Source organism: Oncorhynchus gorbuscha, linkage group LG18 (assembly GCF_021184085.1).
Source record: "Oncorhynchus gorbuscha isolate QuinsamMale2020 ecotype Even-year linkage group LG18, OgorEven_v1.0, whole genome shotgun sequence".
Taxonomy (NCBI): domain Eukaryota; kingdom Metazoa; phylum Chordata; class Actinopteri; order Salmoniformes; family Salmonidae; genus Oncorhynchus; species Oncorhynchus gorbuscha.
Window position 1 is genome coordinate 4,588,639 of NC_060190.1, and position 22,201 is coordinate 4,610,839.

General features: G+C 42.8%; 1 protein-coding gene across 3 annotated transcripts; it reads left to right on the plus strand.

Moving 5' to 3' along the window:
• Nucleotides 1-3,427: 3,427 nt before the first annotated feature.
• LOC124002728 (zinc finger protein 501-like) lies at nt 3,428-20,636 on the plus strand. Of its 3 annotated transcripts, none has more exons than XM_046310434.1 (3): nt 3,428-3,517; nt 4,567-4,726; nt 18,903-20,636. In XM_046310434.1, exons 1-3 carry the CDS (start codon nt 3,479-3,481, stop codon nt 19,604-19,606), a joined length of 903 nt encoding a protein of 300 aa, XP_046166390.1. In that variant the 5' UTR covers nt 3,428-3,478; the 3' UTR covers nt 19,607-20,636. The 3 variants fall into 3 exon arrangements, with proteins under 3 accessions (XP_046166390.1, XP_046166388.1, XP_046166389.1); XM_046310432.1 differs by lacking the exon at nt 18,903-20,636 and adding an exon at nt 5,738-7,134 and having other exon boundaries at nt 4,567-4,738; XM_046310433.1 differs by lacking the exon at nt 18,903-20,636 and adding an exon at nt 5,738-7,134.
• Nucleotides 20,637-22,201: the final 1,565 nt, after the last annotated feature.

Consider the following 22,201-nt stretch of genomic DNA (forward strand, 5'->3'; position numbering starts at 1 on the left):
ATGCAGCTTGAAGGTTTAGAGGCCATGATTATTTTCATCACTGTGTCAAGAGATATAGTATGAAAACACTTGAGTGTCTCCCTTGATCCTATGTCCTGGCAGAGTTGTGCAGACTCAGGACAACTGAGCTTTGGAGGAATACGCAGATTTAAAGAGGAGTCCGTAATTTGCTTTCTAATGATCATGATCTTTTTCTCAAAGAAGTTCATGAATTTATTACTGCTGAAGTGAAAGCCATCCTCTCTTAGGGAATGCTGCTTTTTAGTTAGCTTTGCAACAGTACCAAAAATACATTTCTGATTGTTCTTATTTTCCTCAATTAAGTTTGAAAAATAGGATGATCGAGCAGCAGTAAGGGCTCTATGATACTGCACGGTACTGTCTTTCCAAGCTAGTCGGAAGACTTCCAGTTTGGTGTGGAGCCATTTCCGTTCCAATTTTCTGGAAGCTTGCTTCAGAGCTCTGGTATTTTCTTATAGCAGGGAGCTAGGTTCTTATGACAAATGTTTTTAGGGGTGCAACTGCATCTAGGGTATTGCGCAAGGTTAAATTGAGTTCCTCAGTTAGGTGGTTAACTGATTTTTGTCCTCTGACGTCCTTGGGTAGGCAGAGGGAGTCTGGAAGGGCATCAAGGAATCTTTGGGTTGTCTGAGAATTTATAGCACGACTTTTGATGCTCCTTGGTTGGGTTCTGAGCAGATTATTTGTTGCGATTGCAAACGTAATAAAATGGTGGTCCGATAGTCCAGGATTATTAGGAAAAACATTAAGATCCACAACATTTATTCCATGGGACAAAACTAGGTCCAGAGTATGACTGTGGCAGTGAGTAGGTCCGGAGACTGTTGGACAAAACCCACTGAGTCGACGATGGCTCCGAAAGCCTTTTGGAGTGGGTCTGTGGACTTTTCCATGTGAATATTAAAGTCACCAAAAATTAGAATATTATCTGCTATGACTACAAGGTCAGATAGGAACTCAGTGAGGAACGCTATACATGGCCCAGGAGGCCGGTAAACAGTAGCTATAATACATGATTGAGTAGGCTGCAAAGCTCAAAAGACAAACGTTGTTTTTTTTGTTGTAAATTGACATTTGCTATCGTAAATGTTTGCAATACCCCTCCACCTTTGCGGGATGCGCGGGGGGATATGGTCACTAGTGTAACCAGGAGGTGAGGCCTCATTTAACACAGTAAAGTCCTCAGGCTTAAGCCATGTTTCAGTCAGGTCAATCACGTCAAGATTATGATCAGTGATTAGTTAATTGACTATAACTGTGTTGGAATTGAGGGATCTAACATTAAGTAGCCCTATTTTGAGATGTGAGGTATTACGATCTCTTTCAATAATGGCAGGAATGGAGGAGGTCTTTTCTAGTGAGATTGATAAGGCGAACACCGCCATGTTTAGTTTTGCCCAACCTAGGTTGAGGCACAGACACGGTCTCAATGGGGATAGCTGAGCTGACTACACTGACTGTGCTAGTGGCAGACTTCACTAAGCTGGCAGGCTGGCTAAAAGCCTGCTGCCTGGCCTGTACCCCATTTCATTGCGGAGCTAGAGGAGTTAGAGCCCTGTCTATGTTCGTAGAAAAGATGAGAGCACCCCTCCAGCTAGGATGGAGTCCATTACTCCTCAACAGGCCAGGCTTGGTCCTGTTTGTGGGTGAGTTCCAGAAAGAGGGCAAATTATCTACAAATTCTATCTTTTGGGAGGGGCAGAAAACAGTTTTCAACCAGCGATTGAGTTGTGAGACTCTGCTGTAGAGCTCATCACTCCCCCTCACTGGGAGGGGGCCAGAGACAATTACTAAATGCAGACACATCTTTCTAGCTGATTTACACGCTGAATCTATGTTGCGCTTGGCGATCTCTGACTGTTTCATCCTAACATTGTTGGTGCCGATGTGGATAACAATGGAGGGAGGGAGAACAGTGAGGGTGGTGGGTTGAGCACCTGCAGTGAAGCTGCTGAAGCTTGCTCTGGCTCAACACATCTTGACTAAAAGATTTAGAAATTAGTTTGACATTGCCAAAGTTCAACAGCTGGAAAGCCGTCAGTAACATACTCCCAGAGATAGCAATATATTCAGTATTCACTGAATGAAGTAGCCTACCCATCCCCATTTACAATTGTATTCATCAACTAAATAAATGATACTATATCCTTCCTGTTTGGCCCTGTCCGGGGGTGTCCTCGGATGGGGCCACAGTGTCTCCTGACCCCTCCTGTCTCAGCCTCCAGTATTTATGCTGCAGTAGTTTATGTGTCGGGGGGCTAGGTTCAGTTTGTTATATCTGGAGTCCTTCTCCTGTCATATTTGGTGTCCTGTGTGAATTTAAGTGTGCTCTCTCTAATTCTCTTTCTTTCTCTCTCTCGGAGGACCTGAGCCCTAGGACCATGCCTCAGGACTACCTGACATGATGACTCCTTGCTGTCCCCAGTCCACCTGGCCGGCCGAGTAGCCATTAGCCGTGGTCTCCAGGCTGGTCATGCGGTGGTGATCAACCCAGAGTAGCCATTAGCCGTGGTCTCCAGGCTGGTCATGCGGTGGTGATCAACCCAGAGTAGACATTAGCCGTGGTCTCCAGGCTGGTCATGCGGATGTCCAGTGCCTTGTGGTTGGATCTAGTCTGTTTAGTGGCAGTTTTCAGCTCCTCTCTCAGCTGGCTAACCTAGTTTCGTAGCTCTGCCGACTGTATATCCATCCATTTTGTCAATTAATTCCTGCTTCATTTCAGTTAATGCCTGTAGAACAGCTTCTTGTCCAGTCGCCTCGGCTGTGCATTGTTCAGTTGTTGGTGTAGATTCATGGTCCTTGGCTAGGCTAGCTGGTCTGTTAGAATTAGCCCTAGGCTGATTCTTGCATTTGGCGCCTGACATCTTCGACAAAAACATGACATTAAGCCTTAAAATGGAGTCTCAGGTTGTAGAGGGGTATTTTGATCCAAATTAAAATTGTATTTGATTTTACTAGGCAACTAAATAAGAATTTGTTATTAACTGACAATGATCCTGGACGACTCTGGGCCAATTGTGCTCCACCCTTTGGGACTCCTATACACGGCCAGTTGAGCTACAGCCTGGAATCAAACCTGGGTCCGTAGTAACGCCTCTAGCACTGAGATGTAGTACCTTAGACCGCTGCGCCACTCGGGAGCCCCGAAATACAATCTGCACAAATATTTAAATGTTCTGTTGAGGAGCTCAGAAAAGTACATCCTCACATGGCGCCGCTCCCTCATCGCCCCTGCGGGTATTTGGGGATTAACAACATTTTTGTTATTGTATATGATGATGATGGTGGTACTGTATCCCCCCCTCCCGCATTCATTTCCCACAATGGACTTTTTCCCCCCGTTCACTACCCGTCCAGTAGGTGGCGGTAATGCGCCAATAGGTGTAGTCTGACATTAAACCTTAAAGAAGAAGACAACAAAGTAGCCTAACTGTTCTGTTGTAGCCGACCACATTTCATGTCTTACAAAGAAACAATAGCTTCCACAATGAATCGGGTGAGTCTGGTTTTAACAGTATATGCCTGCTGTGCTGTATAAAATGTCTAGGCCTAGTTATCATCTTTGCACCTCTACATTCCTGTTTTCGGTTAAATGTCGTTACAAAATAAAATACAAGACAGTAAAACTTGTTGGGATTTTTTTTTTACTTCAACAAAGTAGCCTGTTGAGGAATCTGTGGCTATAACCTAATTATCTCTCCTTCCACAAAGTGTGCACATGTTAACATTATTTCTACTGATTTCGAACACATTATCCATTATTTGACCAGATGCTCAAGTGGCCGCTCTAACAAAGAAAATAAAATGTAAGGCAATCGTGAAGAGTCAAGATCACGTGGGACCATAATATGCCATGAGGGCAGATGTGCGTGTTTCCATTAGTTACCACGGCCACAAAGTCAAATGTCTATATCGTGTTTATTTATTCATTTAGGGTTAAGCATAAAGTTGGAAGTGGCGCAGTCTAAGTCACTGCGTGTCAATGCTAGAGGCGTCACTACAGGCACCCTGGTTCGAATCCCACTGGGCGGCGCACAATTGCCCCAGCGTCATCCCGGTATGGCCAGTGTAGGCCGTCATTGTAAATAAGAATTTGTTCTTAACTGACATGCCTAGTTAAATAAAAAAAAGTAGTATGGTTAGGGTTCAAATAAAATGTTAATAAGATCCATTGTAGTAATGGGCGTGGTTTATGACTAGTGACGACCAGGCACTACTCTCATTTAAAGTGTTCTACTTTTATCAATACACTCCTAACAACCTACTCGTTACGAAATGTATATTCGATCAAATAAGTCAGAAGCCAGATTCTGGGCTTCGCCTCTAAATTGCTGTTTGAAAGGAAATGACTGGTATGAGATATATGGTGGAAACTAGCCCAAGCTTCCACCAATCTAATGCTCTTAGATTTGTGGGTTGTAGTGAAAGATTGAATATGTCAATCAGATTTAAGGGATGCACTCAAATCAATCAGAGGTTTAGACTAAATTAATACAATATTTGGTTTAATTATACACCTCTTTTAATACTTCTTGCGGCCAACAGGACAACGCTAGCCCGTTCCCCTGCACCCTCCCGGAGTCCCCGTGTCAAACGCCTCCCAGTTCCGCTTTACTGCGGGGCCTGGTCGACTGCAGGAAAACACCGGGGCAGAGTGGAACTGAGACAGGAGAAAAGAAGGAAGATGGAGAATTGATTTCATTAAGTAAGAACCATGGTGTGTAGATTAGACTACAATCTGCTCCTGAAACAATAGCGAATGTGCATAAAGATGGCGGCCCCCATTACTTACCACAAATTACTCCTTTTGTTGAGTTCACTGTATTCCACATTGCTCTTTTTTACTGTTTTTTTTGTATGGTCATTAGCGCATTAAACATGATTCCAATTTTTGCTTCAATACGGCGGCGATTTGAAAAATCAAAAAAGTAGATTGTGCTGATATATTGGAACATTGAACCATGTCGCACACCGTAGTTCCAAAACTCAGTAGATAGAGCTTAAACAAAGATATCATATCTGAATTCTGCCATTTTATAAACTTTAGTCATTAATTGACTAATGATTATATTGATAAAAATATATGGGTAGTTCCACCCATTTTTAAAAGTAACTTAAAATTAGGTGAAATATATCTATATATATTTAACATTGTCATAAAGACATGTTCAATTTCATGAAAACATGTTTTCCCATCTCAAGATATTGAATAAAAATATAACTATACTAAGTGCCTATGTACCAAATAAAGTAACAGGGTTGACTGTAAAAGTCTTAAATCAGCCATCAATTCACTTGTGACAGGGAATGGAAGCTTGTTTTTTGCAACAGTTAGTGTCAATTTAATGCAATCCAGAAAATGGAATTGTTCAAAGATTACTAGCATGTCTATGTATGGGTAAATGGGTTGACATGCACATTCCACCACAAAACAGCTTAAGTTGACAATCGAAGTAACGCTGTTAAAAACACCTGTTTTTCTGAGCAATATTTCAAATGATTAAGACACGTAAAGGCCTTCATCAGATTCATAGAGGCATATTTATTCTGCATATGTTCTAGCACGAGCAGCGCAAGTTTCCTTCATGCTTCTCAAAACTAACCTTTTTGCTGTGGTAGTACATTTATTTAGATTGGCAATTTTCAGCATTTATCAAAGTCCCATCAGGTAGCCTGATTTCAGATGGCCATGCTATTCAATATCTTTGTTTCACAGGGGACGGCCCTAACCGTTGCTCTCTCAGTGGGAGGGGCTTATCATCTGCGGAGCCTCGACAACGTCATGATGCTGACAAAGAGAAGAGTCTCTCCAGATCAGAACACCTCAAGAAACACCATCAGAGACTTACAGGGAAGAAACCTCACCACTGCTGCTTTGACTGTGGGAAGAGTTCTGCTAAACAGAGGGAATTGGTCATTTACAAGCAGATTCACACTGTGAGGAAAATGTACCGCTGCTCTCAGTGTGGGAAGAGTTTTGCTGCATCTAAAACCTTACAATCTCAGAGAATTCATACAGGGGAGAGGCCTTACCCCTGCTTTGATTGTGGGAAGAGCTTCAGTCAATCAGGAGCCCTGACTACACACCAACGCATACACACAGGAGAGAAGCCTTATAGCTGTGTTCAGTGTGGGAAGAGCTTTGCTCTATCCGGAAACCTGAGTACGCACCAGCGTGTACACACAGGAGAGAAGCCTTATAGCTGCGATCAGTGTGGGAAAAGCTTCAACCAATCAGGAAACCTGACTACGCACCAGCGTGTACACACAAGAGAGAAGCCTTATAGCTGTGATCACTGTGGGAAGAGCTTTGCTCTATCCGGGAACCTGACTAGACACCAGCGCATACACACAGGAGAGAAGCCTTATAGCTGTGATCAGTGTGGGAAGAGTTTCAATCAATCAGGAGAACTGACTAGACACCAATGCATACACACAGGAGAGAAGCCTTATAGCTGTGATCAGTGTTGGAAGAGCTTTGCTCTGTCCGAAGACCTGACTAGACACCAGCGCATACACACAGGAGAGAAGCCTTATAGCTGTGATCAGTGTGGGAAGAGCTTCAATCGTTCAGGAGCCCTGACTACACACCAACGCATACACACAGGAGAGAAGCCTTATAGCTGTGATCAATGCGGGAAGAGTTTTGCTCAATATTCCACTCTGACTGCACACCAACGCATACACACAGGAGAGAAGCCTTATAGCTGTGATCAGTGTGGGAAGAGCTTCAATCGTTCAGGAGCCCTGACTACACACCAACGCATACACACAGGAGAGAAGCCTTATAGCTGTGATCAGTGTGGGAAGAGCTTCAATCATTCAGGAGCCCTGACTAGACACCAGCTCACACACACTGGAGAGAAACCTTACTCTTGTCTATGTGGAAAGAGCTTTGCTCGTTCAGGGTCACTGAAACAACACCAGAAAGCATCTCCATCCTACAGCACCGGTTACAGATCTCTAAATAAAGTTACAATAGAAAACATCTTGTAAAGAGTCATCCATCTCCCATTCGCTAACAGTTTACTAAGTCTTATTACCATGGTAACATGTGTAGATAATATGCAGCTCTGGATCCATATGTATCAAGCGTCTTGGAGTAGGAGTGGTGTGTGGTGGGGTGGGGGTTCAGAGCTGTATCTTATTTAATTAATTCCTATTATCCATTAAATAATTGTGTAATGTAGAATGTTTCAACAATACTAGGTATGTATTCAAAAGATCAATAAATTACATCCATTATCTGCTCAACATCTATTATCACATTCATTTTATGTTTTTATTATCTACATTTACATTACATTTAAGTCATTTAGCAGACGCTCTTATCCCAGAGCGACTTACAAATTGGTGCATTCACCTTATGACATCCAGTGGAACAGCCACTTTACAATAGTGCATCTAAATATTTTAAGGGGGGTGAGAAGGATTACTTTATCCTATCCTAGGTATTCCTTAAAGAGGTGGGGTTTCAGGTGTCTCCGGAAGGTGGTGATTGACTCCGCTGTCCTGGCGTCGTGAGGGAGTTTGTTCCACCATTGGGGAGCCAGAGCAGCGAACAGTTTTGACTGGGCTGAGCGGGAACTGTACTTCCTCAGTGGTAGGGAGGCGAGCAGGCCAGAGGTGGATGAACGCAGTGCCCTTATTTGGGTGTAGGGCCTGATCAGAGCCTGGAGGTACTGAGGTGCCGTTCCCCTCACAGCTCCGTAGGCAAGCACCATGGTCTTGTAGCGGATGCGAGCTTCAACTGGAAGCCAGTGGAGAGAGCGGAGGAGCGGGGTGACGTGAGAGAACTTGGGAAGGTTGAACACTAGACGGGCTGCAGCGTTCTGGATGAGTTGTAGGGGTTTAATGGCACAGGCAGGGAGCCCAGCCAACAGCGAGTTGCAATAATCCAGACGGGAGATGACAAGTGCCTGGATTAGGACCTGCGCCGCTTCCTGTGTGAGGCAGGGTCGTACTCTGCGGATGTTGTAGAGCATGAACCTACAGGAACGGGCCACCGCCTTGATGTTAGTTGAGAACGACAGGGTGTTGTCCAGGATCACGCCAAGGTTCTTAGCGCTCTGGGAGGAGGACACAATGGAGTTGTCAACCGTGATGGCGAGATCATGGAACGGGCAGTCCTTCCCCGGGAGGAAGAGCAGCTCCGTCTTGCCGAAGTTCAGCTTGAGGTGGTGATCCGTCATCCACACTGATATGTCTGCCAGACATGCAGAGATGCGATTCGCCACCTGGTCATCAGAAGGGGGAAAGGAGAAGATTAATTGTGTGTCGTCTGCATAGCAATGATAGGAGAGACCATGTGAGGTTATGACAGAGCCAAGTGACTTGGTGTATAGCGAGAATAGGAGAGGGCCTAGAACAGAGCCCTGGGGGACACCAGTGGTGAGAGCGCGTGGTGAGGAGACAGATTCTCGCCACGCCACCTGGTAGGAGCGACCTGTCAGGTAGGACGCAATCCAAGCGTGGGCCGCGCCGGAGATGCCCAACTCGGAGAGGGTGGAGAGGAGGATCTGATGGTTCACAGTATCGAAGGCAGCCGATAGGTCTAGAAGGATGAGAGCAGAGGAGAGAGAGTTAGCTTTAGCGGTGCGGAGCGCCTCCGTGATACAGAGAAGAACAGTCTCAGTTGAATGACTAGTCTTGAAACCTGACTGATTTGGATCAAGAAGGTCATTCTGAGAGAGATAGCGGGAAAGCTGACCAAGGACGGCACGTTCAAGAGTTTTGGAGAGAAAAGAAAGAAGGGATACTGGTCTGTAGTTGATGACATCGGAGGGATCGAGTGTAGGTTTTTTCAGAAGGGGTGCAACTCTCGCTCTCTTGAAGACGGAAGGGACGTAGCCAGGGGTCAGGGATAAGTTGATGAGCGAGGTGAGGTAAGGGAGAAGGTCTCCGGAAATGGTCTGGAGAAGAGAGGAGGATCTATATTATTATTATCTATAATAATAAAAATGTATAAGGAGCATAGGACTCCTGTAGAATTAGTTTGCTCCTAAAAGATGTTCATATATTTATTGTAAAACCCTTCACCAGGTCAAATCAAATGTATTTGTCACATACACATGGTTAGCAGATGTTAATGCGAGTGTAGCGAAATGCTTGTGCTTCTAGTAAAAACACTTTATGTTCCTTTATTGAACTGAAGTCACAGTGACTCTACAATATGACAATGCAGTAATAACCAACGAGTAATCTAGCTATTCTAGCTTCCAAAACTACTACCTTATACACACAAGTGTAAAGGGATAAAGAATATGTGCATAAAGATATGAATGATATGAATGAGTGATGGTACAGAGCGGCATAGGCAAGATGCAGTAGTGTAGCTGATGGGACATATGGAAGTACAGAAGACATAGGACTATTAGTGTGGTCTAATTATGTTGTATTTATTTTAAAGGATTTTAATAGTGATATCTTTCAAGTTTCCTTGTTGTATTTTAAGTATGCTCCAGAAAGATGTTCACACATTTGGTTGTTAGGATGAGGCGTCATGGGGGCAGGAAGTCAGCTCTGCCCATCGGTACCTGTAGGTCATGTCAACCACAGACCTCACACTCTTCTGTTTTCTCACAGCCAGTAAGTTCTGCTACCAAACCTCTCTCTCTTCACTCTGGAAATACACTTGATAATATTGTTGTGGAAATTCTACACAGGGTTCACTGGAAGTCAAACTTAAATGAATCATTGTTTATTGACAGTTAACTGGAGACCAACCAACTCAATGCACCATAGTACACATCGATCGAGAGCTCTGCTGGGGCAGTCCCAGCAGTTGTCCTATATACGGCTAAACTCAAATCTACAGATTGTTGTTGGCCTGGGCCCCAATACTCAGTGTTATAGTCCTGAGAATAGAGACCAGGATATGTTGTAGGCCTGGGTCCCAATACTCAGTGTTATAGTCCTGAGAATAGAGACCAGGATATGTTGTTGTCCTGGGTCCCAATACTCAGTGTTGTAGTCCTGGTCCTGAGAATAGAGACCAGGATATGTTGTTGTCCTGGGTCTCAATGCTCAGTGTTATAGTCCTGGTCCTGAGAATAGAGACCAGGATATGTTGTTGTCCTGGGTCCCAATACTCAGTGTTATAGTCCTGGTCCTGAGAATAGAGACCAGGATATGTTGTTGTCCTGGGACCCAATACTCAGTGTTATAGTCCGTATATGACTTTTTCATAAACAAAGACATGCTGATGTTCACATTGTCATAAGTATCAAAACTGTCCTGAGAATAGAGACCAGGATATGTTGTTGTCCTGGGTCCCAATACTCAGTGTTATAGTCCTGGTCCTGAGAATAGAGACCAGGATATGTTGTTGTCCTGGGTCCCAATACTCAGTGTTATAGTCCTGGTCCTGAGAATAGAGACCAGGATATGTTGTTGTCCTGGGTCCCAATACTCAGTGTTATAGTCCTGGTCCTGAGAATAGAGACCAGGATATGTTGTTGGCCTGGGTCCCAATACTCAGTGTTATAGTCCTGGTCCTGAGAATAAAACAGGTTTAAAACAACAGAGAAACACGTGTCTTACAGTGCTACACATCTGTTATAATAGAGACTTTTCCTGCTTAATGGATGTATCAGGTGTAGTTTTTCACCAGTTATAAAGTGTGTTTGTTGTCTCTTTTATGTTTCTAGGCTGCAGGGAGGGAGATGCAACAACAGCCTTGAGAACATCTGGACTCAAATAGAACTCTGTTCCAAGTTGTTGTCAGGTAAAAGTAGACGATAGCAGACAACATGATTCTTAGTGAAAGGATTGTTGTTGAGTGTTTTATTGGCTTTACTCAACTTTTATAGATCAGGTCAAATCTTATCCAAAAACTTTCTGATGTAAGATTATCCTACATGAGATGTGAGATTTTATGTTGTCATAACTTAATTGAGCTTGTATATTTAAATATATGTTTGATTGCTCTGGTCTAGGGGTGCATCACTTGCAGCCTTGAGACTGGAATTCTCTCTCAGCAACCCTCTAATCCTTATTTGAACACTGTGACAACAAAGTAACTGTACTGTAGTTGACATATTTCTTGTTTTAGGAATGAACACTGAAAAAACAATAGCTTGGACAACAAAAATATTACTGTAAAGGTTGTTGGTCTTTTTCTTTTCCTTCAGCATGGTTCCCATTCATGTTTAGAAATGTGTCGTATTACGTATCCCCTAAAGTGTGCACAATCACCTCCACTGATTTGAAAGTCCGATGATTCATTATATGACCAGATACTCAGGAGCATCCGAGTGGCTCAGCGGTCTAAGGCACTGAATCTCAGTGCTAAAGGCTCCACTACATACCCTGATTCCATCCTGGGCTGTATCACAACCGACCGTGAGAGGGAATCCCATGGGGCGGCGCACAATTGGCCCAGCGTTGTCCGGGATTGTGGAGGGTTTGGCCGGGATAGGCTGTCATTGTAAATAATAATTTGTTCTTAACTGACTTGCCTAGTTAAATAAAAATATATATTTTAAACTCAAGTTGCCACCCTAACAATGAAAATAGATAATATTCTGTGAAGTTTATCAGCGGTTGGCATCCAACGTTATGGTGCATTACCCACCTACTGTAATGGCATGTGGGCCAGCAAAAGGAATCGATGAACTAAATCCTATCTGCCAGCCCAGGTTCTCTTAAAAGGTAGAAATATTTGCGACTGTCTAACGATGTTCTACTCCGTATGATTATTAAACTCAATTCTTACTCACACACACTGGAGAGAAATGTGGACAATTATTTTTGTTATGTTTATTGATGGATAGCCAGGGGCACACTCCAACACTCAGATATAATTTACAAATGAAGCATTTGTGTTTAGTGAGTCTGCCAGATCAGAGGCAGTAGGGAGGACCAGGGATGTTATCTTGATAAGTGTGTGAATTGGACCATTTTCCTGTCAAAATGTAACAAGTACTTTTGGGTGTCAGGGAAAATATATGGAGTAAGAAGTCAAAGTTGACAAAAATATAAATAGTGAAGTACAGATACCCCAAAAACCTCCTTAAGTAGTACTTTCAAGTATTTTTACTTAAGTACTTTACAACACTGTAAACTTGTCATCTAAATGGAAAATGTCATAGTGAACAGTTTGTGTATAGAGGGGGATGTTGGTGTGGGTGGGGTGTTCAGAGCTGTATCTTATTTAATTAACTCCTATTATCCATTAGATATTTGTGTAATGTAGAAAAATGTTTCAACAATACAAGGTGTGTTCATGTATTCAATAGATCAATATATTAAATCCATTATCTGCTCAACAACATCTGCTTCTCACTATGGACCAGAGGCCTCCTCTAGAATAACTTTGCCCCAAAAAGATCTAGACATATTTATTGTAAAACCCTTTACCAGGTTTTACTGCAGCTGATGGGACATACAGAAGAATGCAGCTATAGGAATTGTAGTTGTGGTTCTCATCCTCTGTCTCTCCGGCTTCATGTGGTTCAGTTGAGCATCTTTCTAAGAAGTATATTTTACTTTATCATTTTGAGTTGTTATTAACGTGATTGTTGTTCAATTATTGATTTATTCATTCACTTGTGTAAAAAAACATTAAAGTCGGCAGGGAATGGACAGGTGAGATGAGGTCAAAAAGTATTTGTTTCCTTTCAGATCTTTTAACGGTGCTCGATTAATCTTGCCTGGCACAGTGGAACCAATGGAATATTCCCAAGGAATGCTTATATTGTCTCTTTTCTCCTCCAGGGAGACTCAGTCCAGTTTATGACAACGTCTCAGGCATGGCCATGGCCACTACCGCGGCACAGACTAACAGGGTGATGCTGACTACACCAATGCCCACCTCTCTTCCTCCAATAACCAGGAAGTGCCTCTGTACTCCACTGTCCAACCTCCTCATCCCCAGAAAGAGGATGAGGATGTCCAGTATGATGCTGTGAAATTCAACTGCCCCAGTGCTGCCACCCGGTGAGCAAGTCCAGTCATTACAACATCTTACATAATTGTTTTATTAGATGGCACTTGTGCTTGACCCTTAGGAATGCATTAAACACTTGTATGTTAAGCAGACCAGCAATTGATTGGTTTAAATGTGTTAAAATCTACATGATTACTTAAAATGAGACCCCTAAAGAGACTGGTATAAGAAATATGGTGGAAACTCTGACTGTCCCAAGCCTCCAGTAACCCAATGCTATTAGTTTGTTTGTTGCAGTGAACGGTTGAACATTTCAGGAAAAATTAGATATTCTAGGGATACACCCAAATCAATTAGAGGTGTAGACTAAATTAATCAAATATTTAGTTTCATTTTAATCTATGTAGAATACTTATTGTGTCCAACAGGATAAAGCTAGCCCGTCCCCCTCCACCCTCCAGGAGTCCCCAGGTCGATCGCCTCCCTGTACTTTACTGCTGGGTCTGGTGGACTGCAGGAAAACACCGGGGCAGAGTGGAACTGAGAGACTAGAACAGGAACATGGAGATGTGATTTCATTCATTAAGAACCATGGTGTGTGGATGAGACTACAGTCTGCTTCTGTAACAAATCATTGATTAATTATATATTGATGAAAATATCTGGTCGTTCCACCCAATTTTAAGAAGTGTAACTTGGTTTAAAAAAAGTTTGATTTCACATCATTTTAACATTCTGTCATAAAGAGCACGTGTTCAACTAAAGAAAAAACACGTTTCCCATCTCAAGAGGTTTAATGAAATATAAATACTATAGTAAGTGCCAATGTGCCAAATAAAGTAACACGGTTGACTGTAATGGGGGACAACTAAAAACAACAAAACCACTATTTTACATTGTAATATTAGTCCTTTAAATCAGCCATGAATCCTCTGGTGACGGGAATGGAAGATAGTATTGTGCAACAACGAGTAGCAATTGAATGCAATTTTCACAAAGTTATTGTTAAAATATTTGTAACATGTCTATGTCTGGGTAAAAGGGTTGACTTCCTCAGTTCTCCACCACAAAACAGCAGTAAATTGATAAAAACAGTAGAACCAGCTCACCTGCTTTTACTCTGATTTGACTATTAGATGTTCAATGTTTCTTTTTCAAAAAAATAATCAAGGAACAGTTTCATCATATTAAAACAAGAGTTCAGTTCATGTATTTAATCTTTATTTAACTAGACAAGTCAGTTCAGAACAAATACCTATTTACAATGATGGCTTAGGAACAGTGTGTTAACTGCCTTGTTCAGGGTCAGACGACAGATGTTTACCTTGTCAGCTCGGGGATTAGAGCTAGGAACCTTTTGGTTACTGGCCCAACGCTCTAACCACTAGGTTACCTGCCGCCCCAAACAGGGTAGACCTTAAAATGAGGGACAGACGTAAATGAATCACTAATCACTAGAAATAAATCATGTTCAGAAAGGACTGTTAAAGTAACCAAATAACTAGGGCTTTAGATGCACACTCATCATTTCCTATTAAACGGATTATGGCATTAGTCATGTAAACATCTTACTCTGCTGATCTTAATTGGTGTGAGGTCATAACTGAAGTAAGGATACGCCTTTAAAAACACCTGGTTTTCTGAACAATCTTTAGAATGATTAGGACATGTAAACACTTTAATCAGAGTTATAGAGGTGTATTTAATCTGAGTATGTGCTAACACAAGCAGCGCCAGCTAACTTCTTTTGACTGAGTTCAGTGAGTTCAGGAAAAACAACCAAGTACTCATCTTAGAAAGAGTTTTCACATACAAACATTATACTGCTTAAAAGAAATAACAGTCGTTGTGGAAGAGCGTTTATTTTGATTGACAATTTTCAGCGTTTATCGAAGTCCCGTCAGGTAGCCTGATTTCAGGTGTGTCCATGTAAACAGGATTATTAGGGAAATTGTTCATTCAAAGCATGTCAACATTTAAATCAAACTCTTGTACTAATTGACTTCACATTAATCGTATTATTCTGCACTTGTAACTCAAATCAAATCAAATTTTATTTGTCACAAACACATGGTTAGCAGATGTTAATGCGAGTGTAGCGAAATGCTTGTGCTTCTAGTTCCGACAATGCAGTGATAACCAACAAGTAATCTAACTAACAATTCCAAATCTACTGTCTTATACACAGTGTAAGGGGATAAGGAATATGTACATAAGGATATATGAATGAGTGATGGTACAGAGCAGCATACAGTAGATGGTATCGAGTACAGTATATACATATGAGATGAGTATGTAGACAAAGTAAACAAAGTGGCATAGTTAAAGTGGCTAGTGATACATGTATTACATAAGGATGCAGTCGATGATGTAGAGTACAGTATATACGTATGCATATGAGATGAATAATGTAGGGTAAGTAACATTATATAAGGTAGCATTGTTTAAAGTGGCTAGTGATATATTTACATCATTTCCCATCAATTCCCATTATTAAAGTGGCTGGAGTTGGGTCAGTGTCAATGACAGTGTGTTGGCAGCAGCCACTCAATGTTAGTGGTGGCTGTTTAACAGTCTGATGGCCTTGAGATAGAAGCTGTTTTTCAGTCTCTCGGTCCCAGCTTTGATGCACCTGTACTGACCTCGCCTTCTGGATGATAGCGGGGTGAACAGGCAGTGGTTCGGGTGGTTGATGTCCTTGATGATCTTTATGGCCTTCCTGTAACATCGGGTGGTGTAGGTGTCCTGGAGGCCAGGTAGTTTTCCCCGGTGATGCGTTGTGCAGACCTCACTACCCTCTGGAGAGCCTTACGGTTGAGGGCGGAGCAGTTGCCGTACCAGGCGGTGATACAGCCCGCCAGGATGCTCTCGATTGTGCATCTGTAGAAGTTTGTGAGTGCTTTTGGTGACAAGCCGAATTTCTTCAGCCTCCTGAAGTTGAAGAGGCGCTGCTGCGCCTTCTTCACGGCGCTGTCAGTGTGAGTGGACCAATTCAGTTTGTCTGTGATGTGTATGCCGAGGAACTTAAAACTTGCTACCCTCTCCACTACTGTTCCATCGATGTGGATAGGGGGTGTTCCCTCTGCTGTTTCCTGAAGTCCACAATTTACATTTACATTACATTTAAGTCATTTAGCAGACGCTCTTATCCAGAGCGACTTACAAATTGGTGCATTCACCTTATGACATCCAGTGGGACAGTCACTTAACAATAGTGCATCTAAAACTTAGGGGGGGTGGGGTGAGAGGGATTACTTAACCTATCCTAGGTATTCCTTAGTTTTGTTGACGTTGAGTGTGAGGTTATTTTCCTGACACCACACTCCGAGGGCCCTCACCTCCTCCCTGTAGGCCGTCTCGTCGTTGTTGGTAATCAAGCCTACCACTGTTGTGTCGTCCGCAAACTTGATGATTGAGTTGGAGGCGTGCGTGGCCACGCAGTCGTGGGTGAACAGGGAGTACAGGAGAGGGCTCAGAACGCACCCTTGTGGGGCCCCCGTGTTGAGGATCAGCGGGGAGGAGATGTTGTTGCCTACCCTCACCACCTGGGGGCGGCCCGTCAGGAAGTCCAGTACCCAGTTGCACAGGGCGGGGTCGAGACCCAGGGTCTCGAGCTTGATGACGAGCTTGGAGGGTACTATGGTGTTGAATGCCGAGCTGTAGTCGATGAACAGCATTCTCACATAGGTATTCCTCTTGTCCAGGTGGGTTAGGGCAGTGTGCAGTGTGGTTGAGATTGCATCGTCTGTGGACCTATTTGGGCGGTAAGCAAATTGGAGTGGGTCTAGGGTGTCAGGTAGGGTGGAGGTGATATGGTCCTTGACTAATCTCTCAAAGCACTTCATGATGACGGAAGTGAGTGCTACAGGGCGGTAGTCGTTTAGCTCAGTTACCTTAGCTTTCTTGGGAACAGGAACAATGGTGGCCCTCTTGAAGCATGTGGGAACAGCAGACTGGTATAGGGATTGATTGAATATGTCCGTAAACACACCGGCCAGCTGGTCTGCGCATGCTCTGAGTGCGCGGCTGGGGATGCCGTCTGGGCCTGCAGCCTTGCGAGGGTTAACACGTTTAAATGTCTTACTCACCTCGGCTGCAGTGAAGGAGAGACCGCATCTTTTCGTTGCAGGCCGTGTCAGTGGCACTGTATTGTCCTCAAAGCGGGCAAAAAAGTTATTTAGTCTGCCTGGGAGCAAGACATCCTGGTCCGTGACTGGGCTGGGTTTCTTCTTGTAGTCCGTGATTGACTGTAGACCCTGCCACATGCCTCTTGTGTCTGAGCCATTGAATTGAGATTCCACTTTGTCTCTGTACTGACGCTTAGCTTGTTTAATAGCCTTGCGGAGGGAATAGCTGCATTGTTTATATTCAGACATGTTACCAGACACCTTGCCCTGATTAAAAGCAGTGGTTCGCGCTTTCAGTTTCACGCGAATGCTGCAATCAATCCACGGTTTCTGGTTTGGGAATGTTTTTATCGTTGCTATGGGAACGACATCTTCGACGCACCTTCTAATGAACTCGCACACCGAATCAGCGTATTCGTCAATATTTCCATCTGACGCAATACGAAACATGTCCCAGTCCACGTGATGGAAGCAGTCTTGGAGTGTAGAGTCAGCTTGGTCGGACCAGCGATGGACAGACCTCAGCGTGGGAGCCTCTTGTTTTAGTTTCTGCCTGTAGGCAGGGATCAGCAAAATGGAGTCGTGGTCAGCTTTTCCGAAAGGGGGGCGGGGCAGGGCCTTATATGCGTCGCGGAAGTTAGAGTAACAATGATCCAAGGTTTTACCACCCCTGGTTGCGCAATCGATATGCTGATAAAATTTAGGGAGTCTTGTTTTCAGATTAGCTTTGTTAAAATCCCCAGCTACAATGAATGCAGCCTCCGGATAAATGGTTTCCAGTTTGCAAAGAGTTAAATAAAGTTCGTTCAGAGCCCTCGATGTGTCTGCTTGGGGGGGATATATACGGCTGTGATTATAATCGAAGAGAATTCTCTTGGAAGATAATGCGGTCTACATTTGATTGTGAGGAATTCTAAATCAGGTGAACAGAAGGATTTGAGTTCCTGTATGTTTCCTTCAACACACCATGTCTCGTTAGTCATGAGGCATATGCCCGCGCCACTCTTCTTACCAGAAAGATGTTTGTTTCTGTCGGTGCGATGCGTGGAGAAACCCGTTGGCTGCACCGCATCGGATAGCGTCTTCCCAGTAAGCCATGTTTCCGTGAAGCAGAGAACGTTGCAGTCTCTGATGTGCCTCTGGAATGCCACCCTTACTCGGATTTCGTCAACCTTGTTGTCAAGAGACTGGACATTGGCAAGAAGAATGCTGGGGAGTGGTGCGCGATGTGCCCTTTTTCGGAGTCTGACCAGAACACCGCCTCGTTTCCCTCTTTTTCGGAGTCGTTTCCTTGGGTCGCTGCATGCGATCCATTCCGTTGTCCTGTTTGTAAGGCAGAACACAGGATCCGCGTCACGGAAAACATATTCTTGGTCGTACTGATGGTGAGTTGACGCTGATCTTATATTCAGTAGTTCTTCTCGACTGTATGTAATGAAACCTAAGATGACCTGGGGTACTAATGTAAGAAATAACACGTAAAAAAACAAAAAACTGCATAGTTTCCTAGGAACGCGAAGCGAGGCGGCCATCTCAGTCGGCGCCACTTTACTCTACGATGGTAAAACTTGGAGAAAATATTGTATTAGTTGGGTTAAAATCTTTCTAGAAGTGACACAGGGTTGATGTGACACAGGGTTGATGTGACACAGGGTTGATGGAGAGACTTGTCAAAATTCAGAATTGTCACTTTAGCAAGTCTTTATTCATATTATTTAATAACAGGTTTAAAATGTAATACTGATGTACAATTTCTACTGGATAAATATGAAAGGGAAGCAAAAGGCCTTAATTTCATGGAAGGACCCATCTGTTTATGGACCCATCTTTGCAAAACCTAACTATTCAATGTCTTTGTTTCACAGGGGACATCCCTAATCGTTGCTCTCTAAGTGGGAGGGGCTTATCATCTGGGGAGCCTCAACAACATTATGATGCTGACAAGAAAGAGAAGAGTCTCTCCAGATCAGAACACCTCAAACACCAGCATAGAGGTACAGGGAAGAAACCTCACCACTGCTCTGACTGTGGGAAGAGTTTTGCTAAACAAGACTTGAAAATTCATGTGCAAATTCACACTCTAGAGCATGCATCTAATACCTTAAAATCTCAGAGAATTCATTCAGGGGAGGGGCCTTATACCTGCTTTGATTGTGGGAAATACTTAAATCAGTCAGGAGCCCAGACTAAACACAAACACACAGGAGAGAAGCCTTATAGCTGTAATCAGTGTGGGAAGACCTTCAATCACTCAGGATCCCTGATTATACACCAACGCATACACACAGGAGAGAAGCCTTATAGCTGTGATCAGTGTGGGAAGAGTTTCAATCATTCAGGAGCGCTGACCACACACCAACGCATACACACAGGAGAGAAGCCTTATAGCTGTGATCAGTGTGGGAAGAGCTTCAATTATTCAGGAAACTTGACTGCACACCAACGCATACACACAGGAGAGAAACCTTATAGCTGTGATCAGTGTGGGAAGAGCTTCAGTCGATCAGGAGACCTGATTACACACCAACGCATACACACAGGAGAGAAGCCTTATAGCTGTCATCAGTGAGGGAAGAGTTTTGCTTTAGATTTCGCCCTGACTATACACCAGCTCTCACACACAGGAGAGAAACCTTATTCCTGTCTATGTGGAAAGAGCTTTGCTCATTCAGGGTCACTGAAAAAACACAATGCAGCACAAACATGTTTCCTTTTATCTCCCTCCTGTCAGGCACCGGTTCCAGATCCCTAAATAAAGTTTAAATAGAAAACATCTTGTAAAGAGTTATTATCTCCCATTCTCTAAGTCTGATTACCATGGTAACCTGTGTTGCTAATATGCAGCTCTGGATCCATATGTATCAAGCGTCTTGGAGTAGGAGTCCTGTGTGTGGGGGGGGTTTTCAGAGCTGTATGTTATTTCATTAACTCCTGTTATCCATTAAATAATGTAGGATAATGCTTCAACAATGGTAGGTGTATATTCATGTGTGGGGGAAATGTTGTCTGAAGACAGAGTCTTGAATTGTACTTGTCTCATACAGTCATTGGTTCCTGTAGGTAGAGATATGAGGGGAGACGGTCATGACCCCCTCAGACCTTTTGGCAGAACGCTCAGAATATGTTCTATATGTTAAGATCGGAGACGGTTCAAGTCACATGCAGTTCCAGTCACATGCAGTTCCAGTCACATGCAGTTCCAGTCACATGCAGTTCCAGTCACATGCAGTTCCAGTCACATGCAGTTCCAGTCACATGCAGGATCCAAACGTTAATGATGAATTAGTTATGAATAATGTAAATCATGCAAATATAACTTGTCTGTGTAAGCAGTATTTTAGGGAACTAAAGACTACCCTGAAAGAGCTCCAGATCGATGTTTACTCTGGTGCATTAAGCTTGTTGGAACCTCTCCAGCTGGCTGATAATAAATAATTATTAATTGAAGTTTCACTGAGTCCCAGTTAGTAATTTTCAGAACACATGTCTTCAATACAAAAATACATTAAATCTATTGTCTTATGTGAAGGAGATGTCGCACTGCACGAGGCAAATGGTGGTCACACCAGATACTGACTACCTTTTTTTTTTAAGGTATCTGTGACCAACAGATCTGTATTCCCAGTCATGTGAAATCTATAGATTAGGGCCTAATTCATTAATTTAAATTGACTGATTTCTTTATATGAACTTTAACTCAGTAAAATCGTACAAATTGTTGCATGTTGCGTTAATATTTTTGTTGAGTGCAATAACAATTTAAGAAACTAATGGAATATATAATTTCTGCCTCCCAGGTTGCAGTTCCAATGGCTTCCACTAGATATCAACAGTCTTTATACAAGGCTTTAGGCTTGTTGTTTTTTAAATGAAGAAGTATTTGTAGTCTTTCCAAGGTGAGCGCCAATGCAAATATGACCTCTGCAAACATCAGGACATTTCTTTAAAAACTGCATTGTCAGCAGAAGAGCATTCTTCGTTCTTTTACTTTCCTATTGGACATAGTAATCTCAGTCTGAAATATTATCGTTTTTTTTTAGATGTTAGACATTCTGAGGATTAATAAAAAACATTGTTTGACTTATTTGGATTAACTTTGCTGGTAACCTTTTGGAATCCTTTGTATGTATGTTGAAGGAGTGGATTATTGAATTCAATGGAGCCAACTAAAACAGCGTTTCTAGGATATAAAGAAGGACTTTATCGAACAAAACAACCATTCATTGTGTAGCTGGGACCCTTGGGATTGCAAACAGAGGATCTGCAAAAGTAAGTGATTCATTGTATTTGATATTTTGTGATGCCTGTGATGGTTTGGGAAATATGGAAAATATGCTAATGTGAGGCGCTGTCCTCAGACAATCGAATACCATGCAGTTCGATTACCAAGATTCTAAGCTTTTGAACCATGTAAGACACTTGTATTTTCATGAATTTTTAATATTACGATTTTATATTTTGAATTTGGCGCTCTGCAATTTCACCGGATGTCGTCGAATTTGCGGGATCCGTGTGCTAGGAGGTTTTAAACAAGAGAAATGTAATGAGGTGCCTAAAATCCTGACCTCGGTGCCAGAGTATGCACGTTCGTGCTGAGTACCTTGGGACTAAAGAGAAAGACTGCACCCTGAGAATCACAGACCTGAGAGAGATTCAGCTGAGTACATGTTCAGATTTAAAACACAGTATGCAGAATGGGGGTACAGCTTCCATGGAACAACTCTGACTGTCACAGGTAATATACTGTTGAAGTCAGAAGTTTACATACACTTAGGTTGGAGTGATTAAAACTCATTTTTAAACCGCTCCACAAATCTACTTTCTGCATGACACAAGTAATTTTTCCAACAATTGTTTACAGACAGATTATTTACTTATAACTTACTATTTCACAATTCCAGTGGGTCAGAAGTTTACATACACTAAGTTGACTGTGCCTTTAAACAGCTTGGAAAATTCCATAAAATTATATCGTGGCTTTAGAAGCTTCTGATAGGCTAATTGACATATTTAAGTCAATTGAAGGTGTACCTGTGGACCAAGGCCTACCATCAAACTCAGTGCCTCTTCGCTTGACATCATGGGAAATCAAAATAAATCAGCCAAGACCTCAGAAAAATAAATTGTAGCCCTCCACAAGTCTGGTTCAGCCTTGAGAGTAATT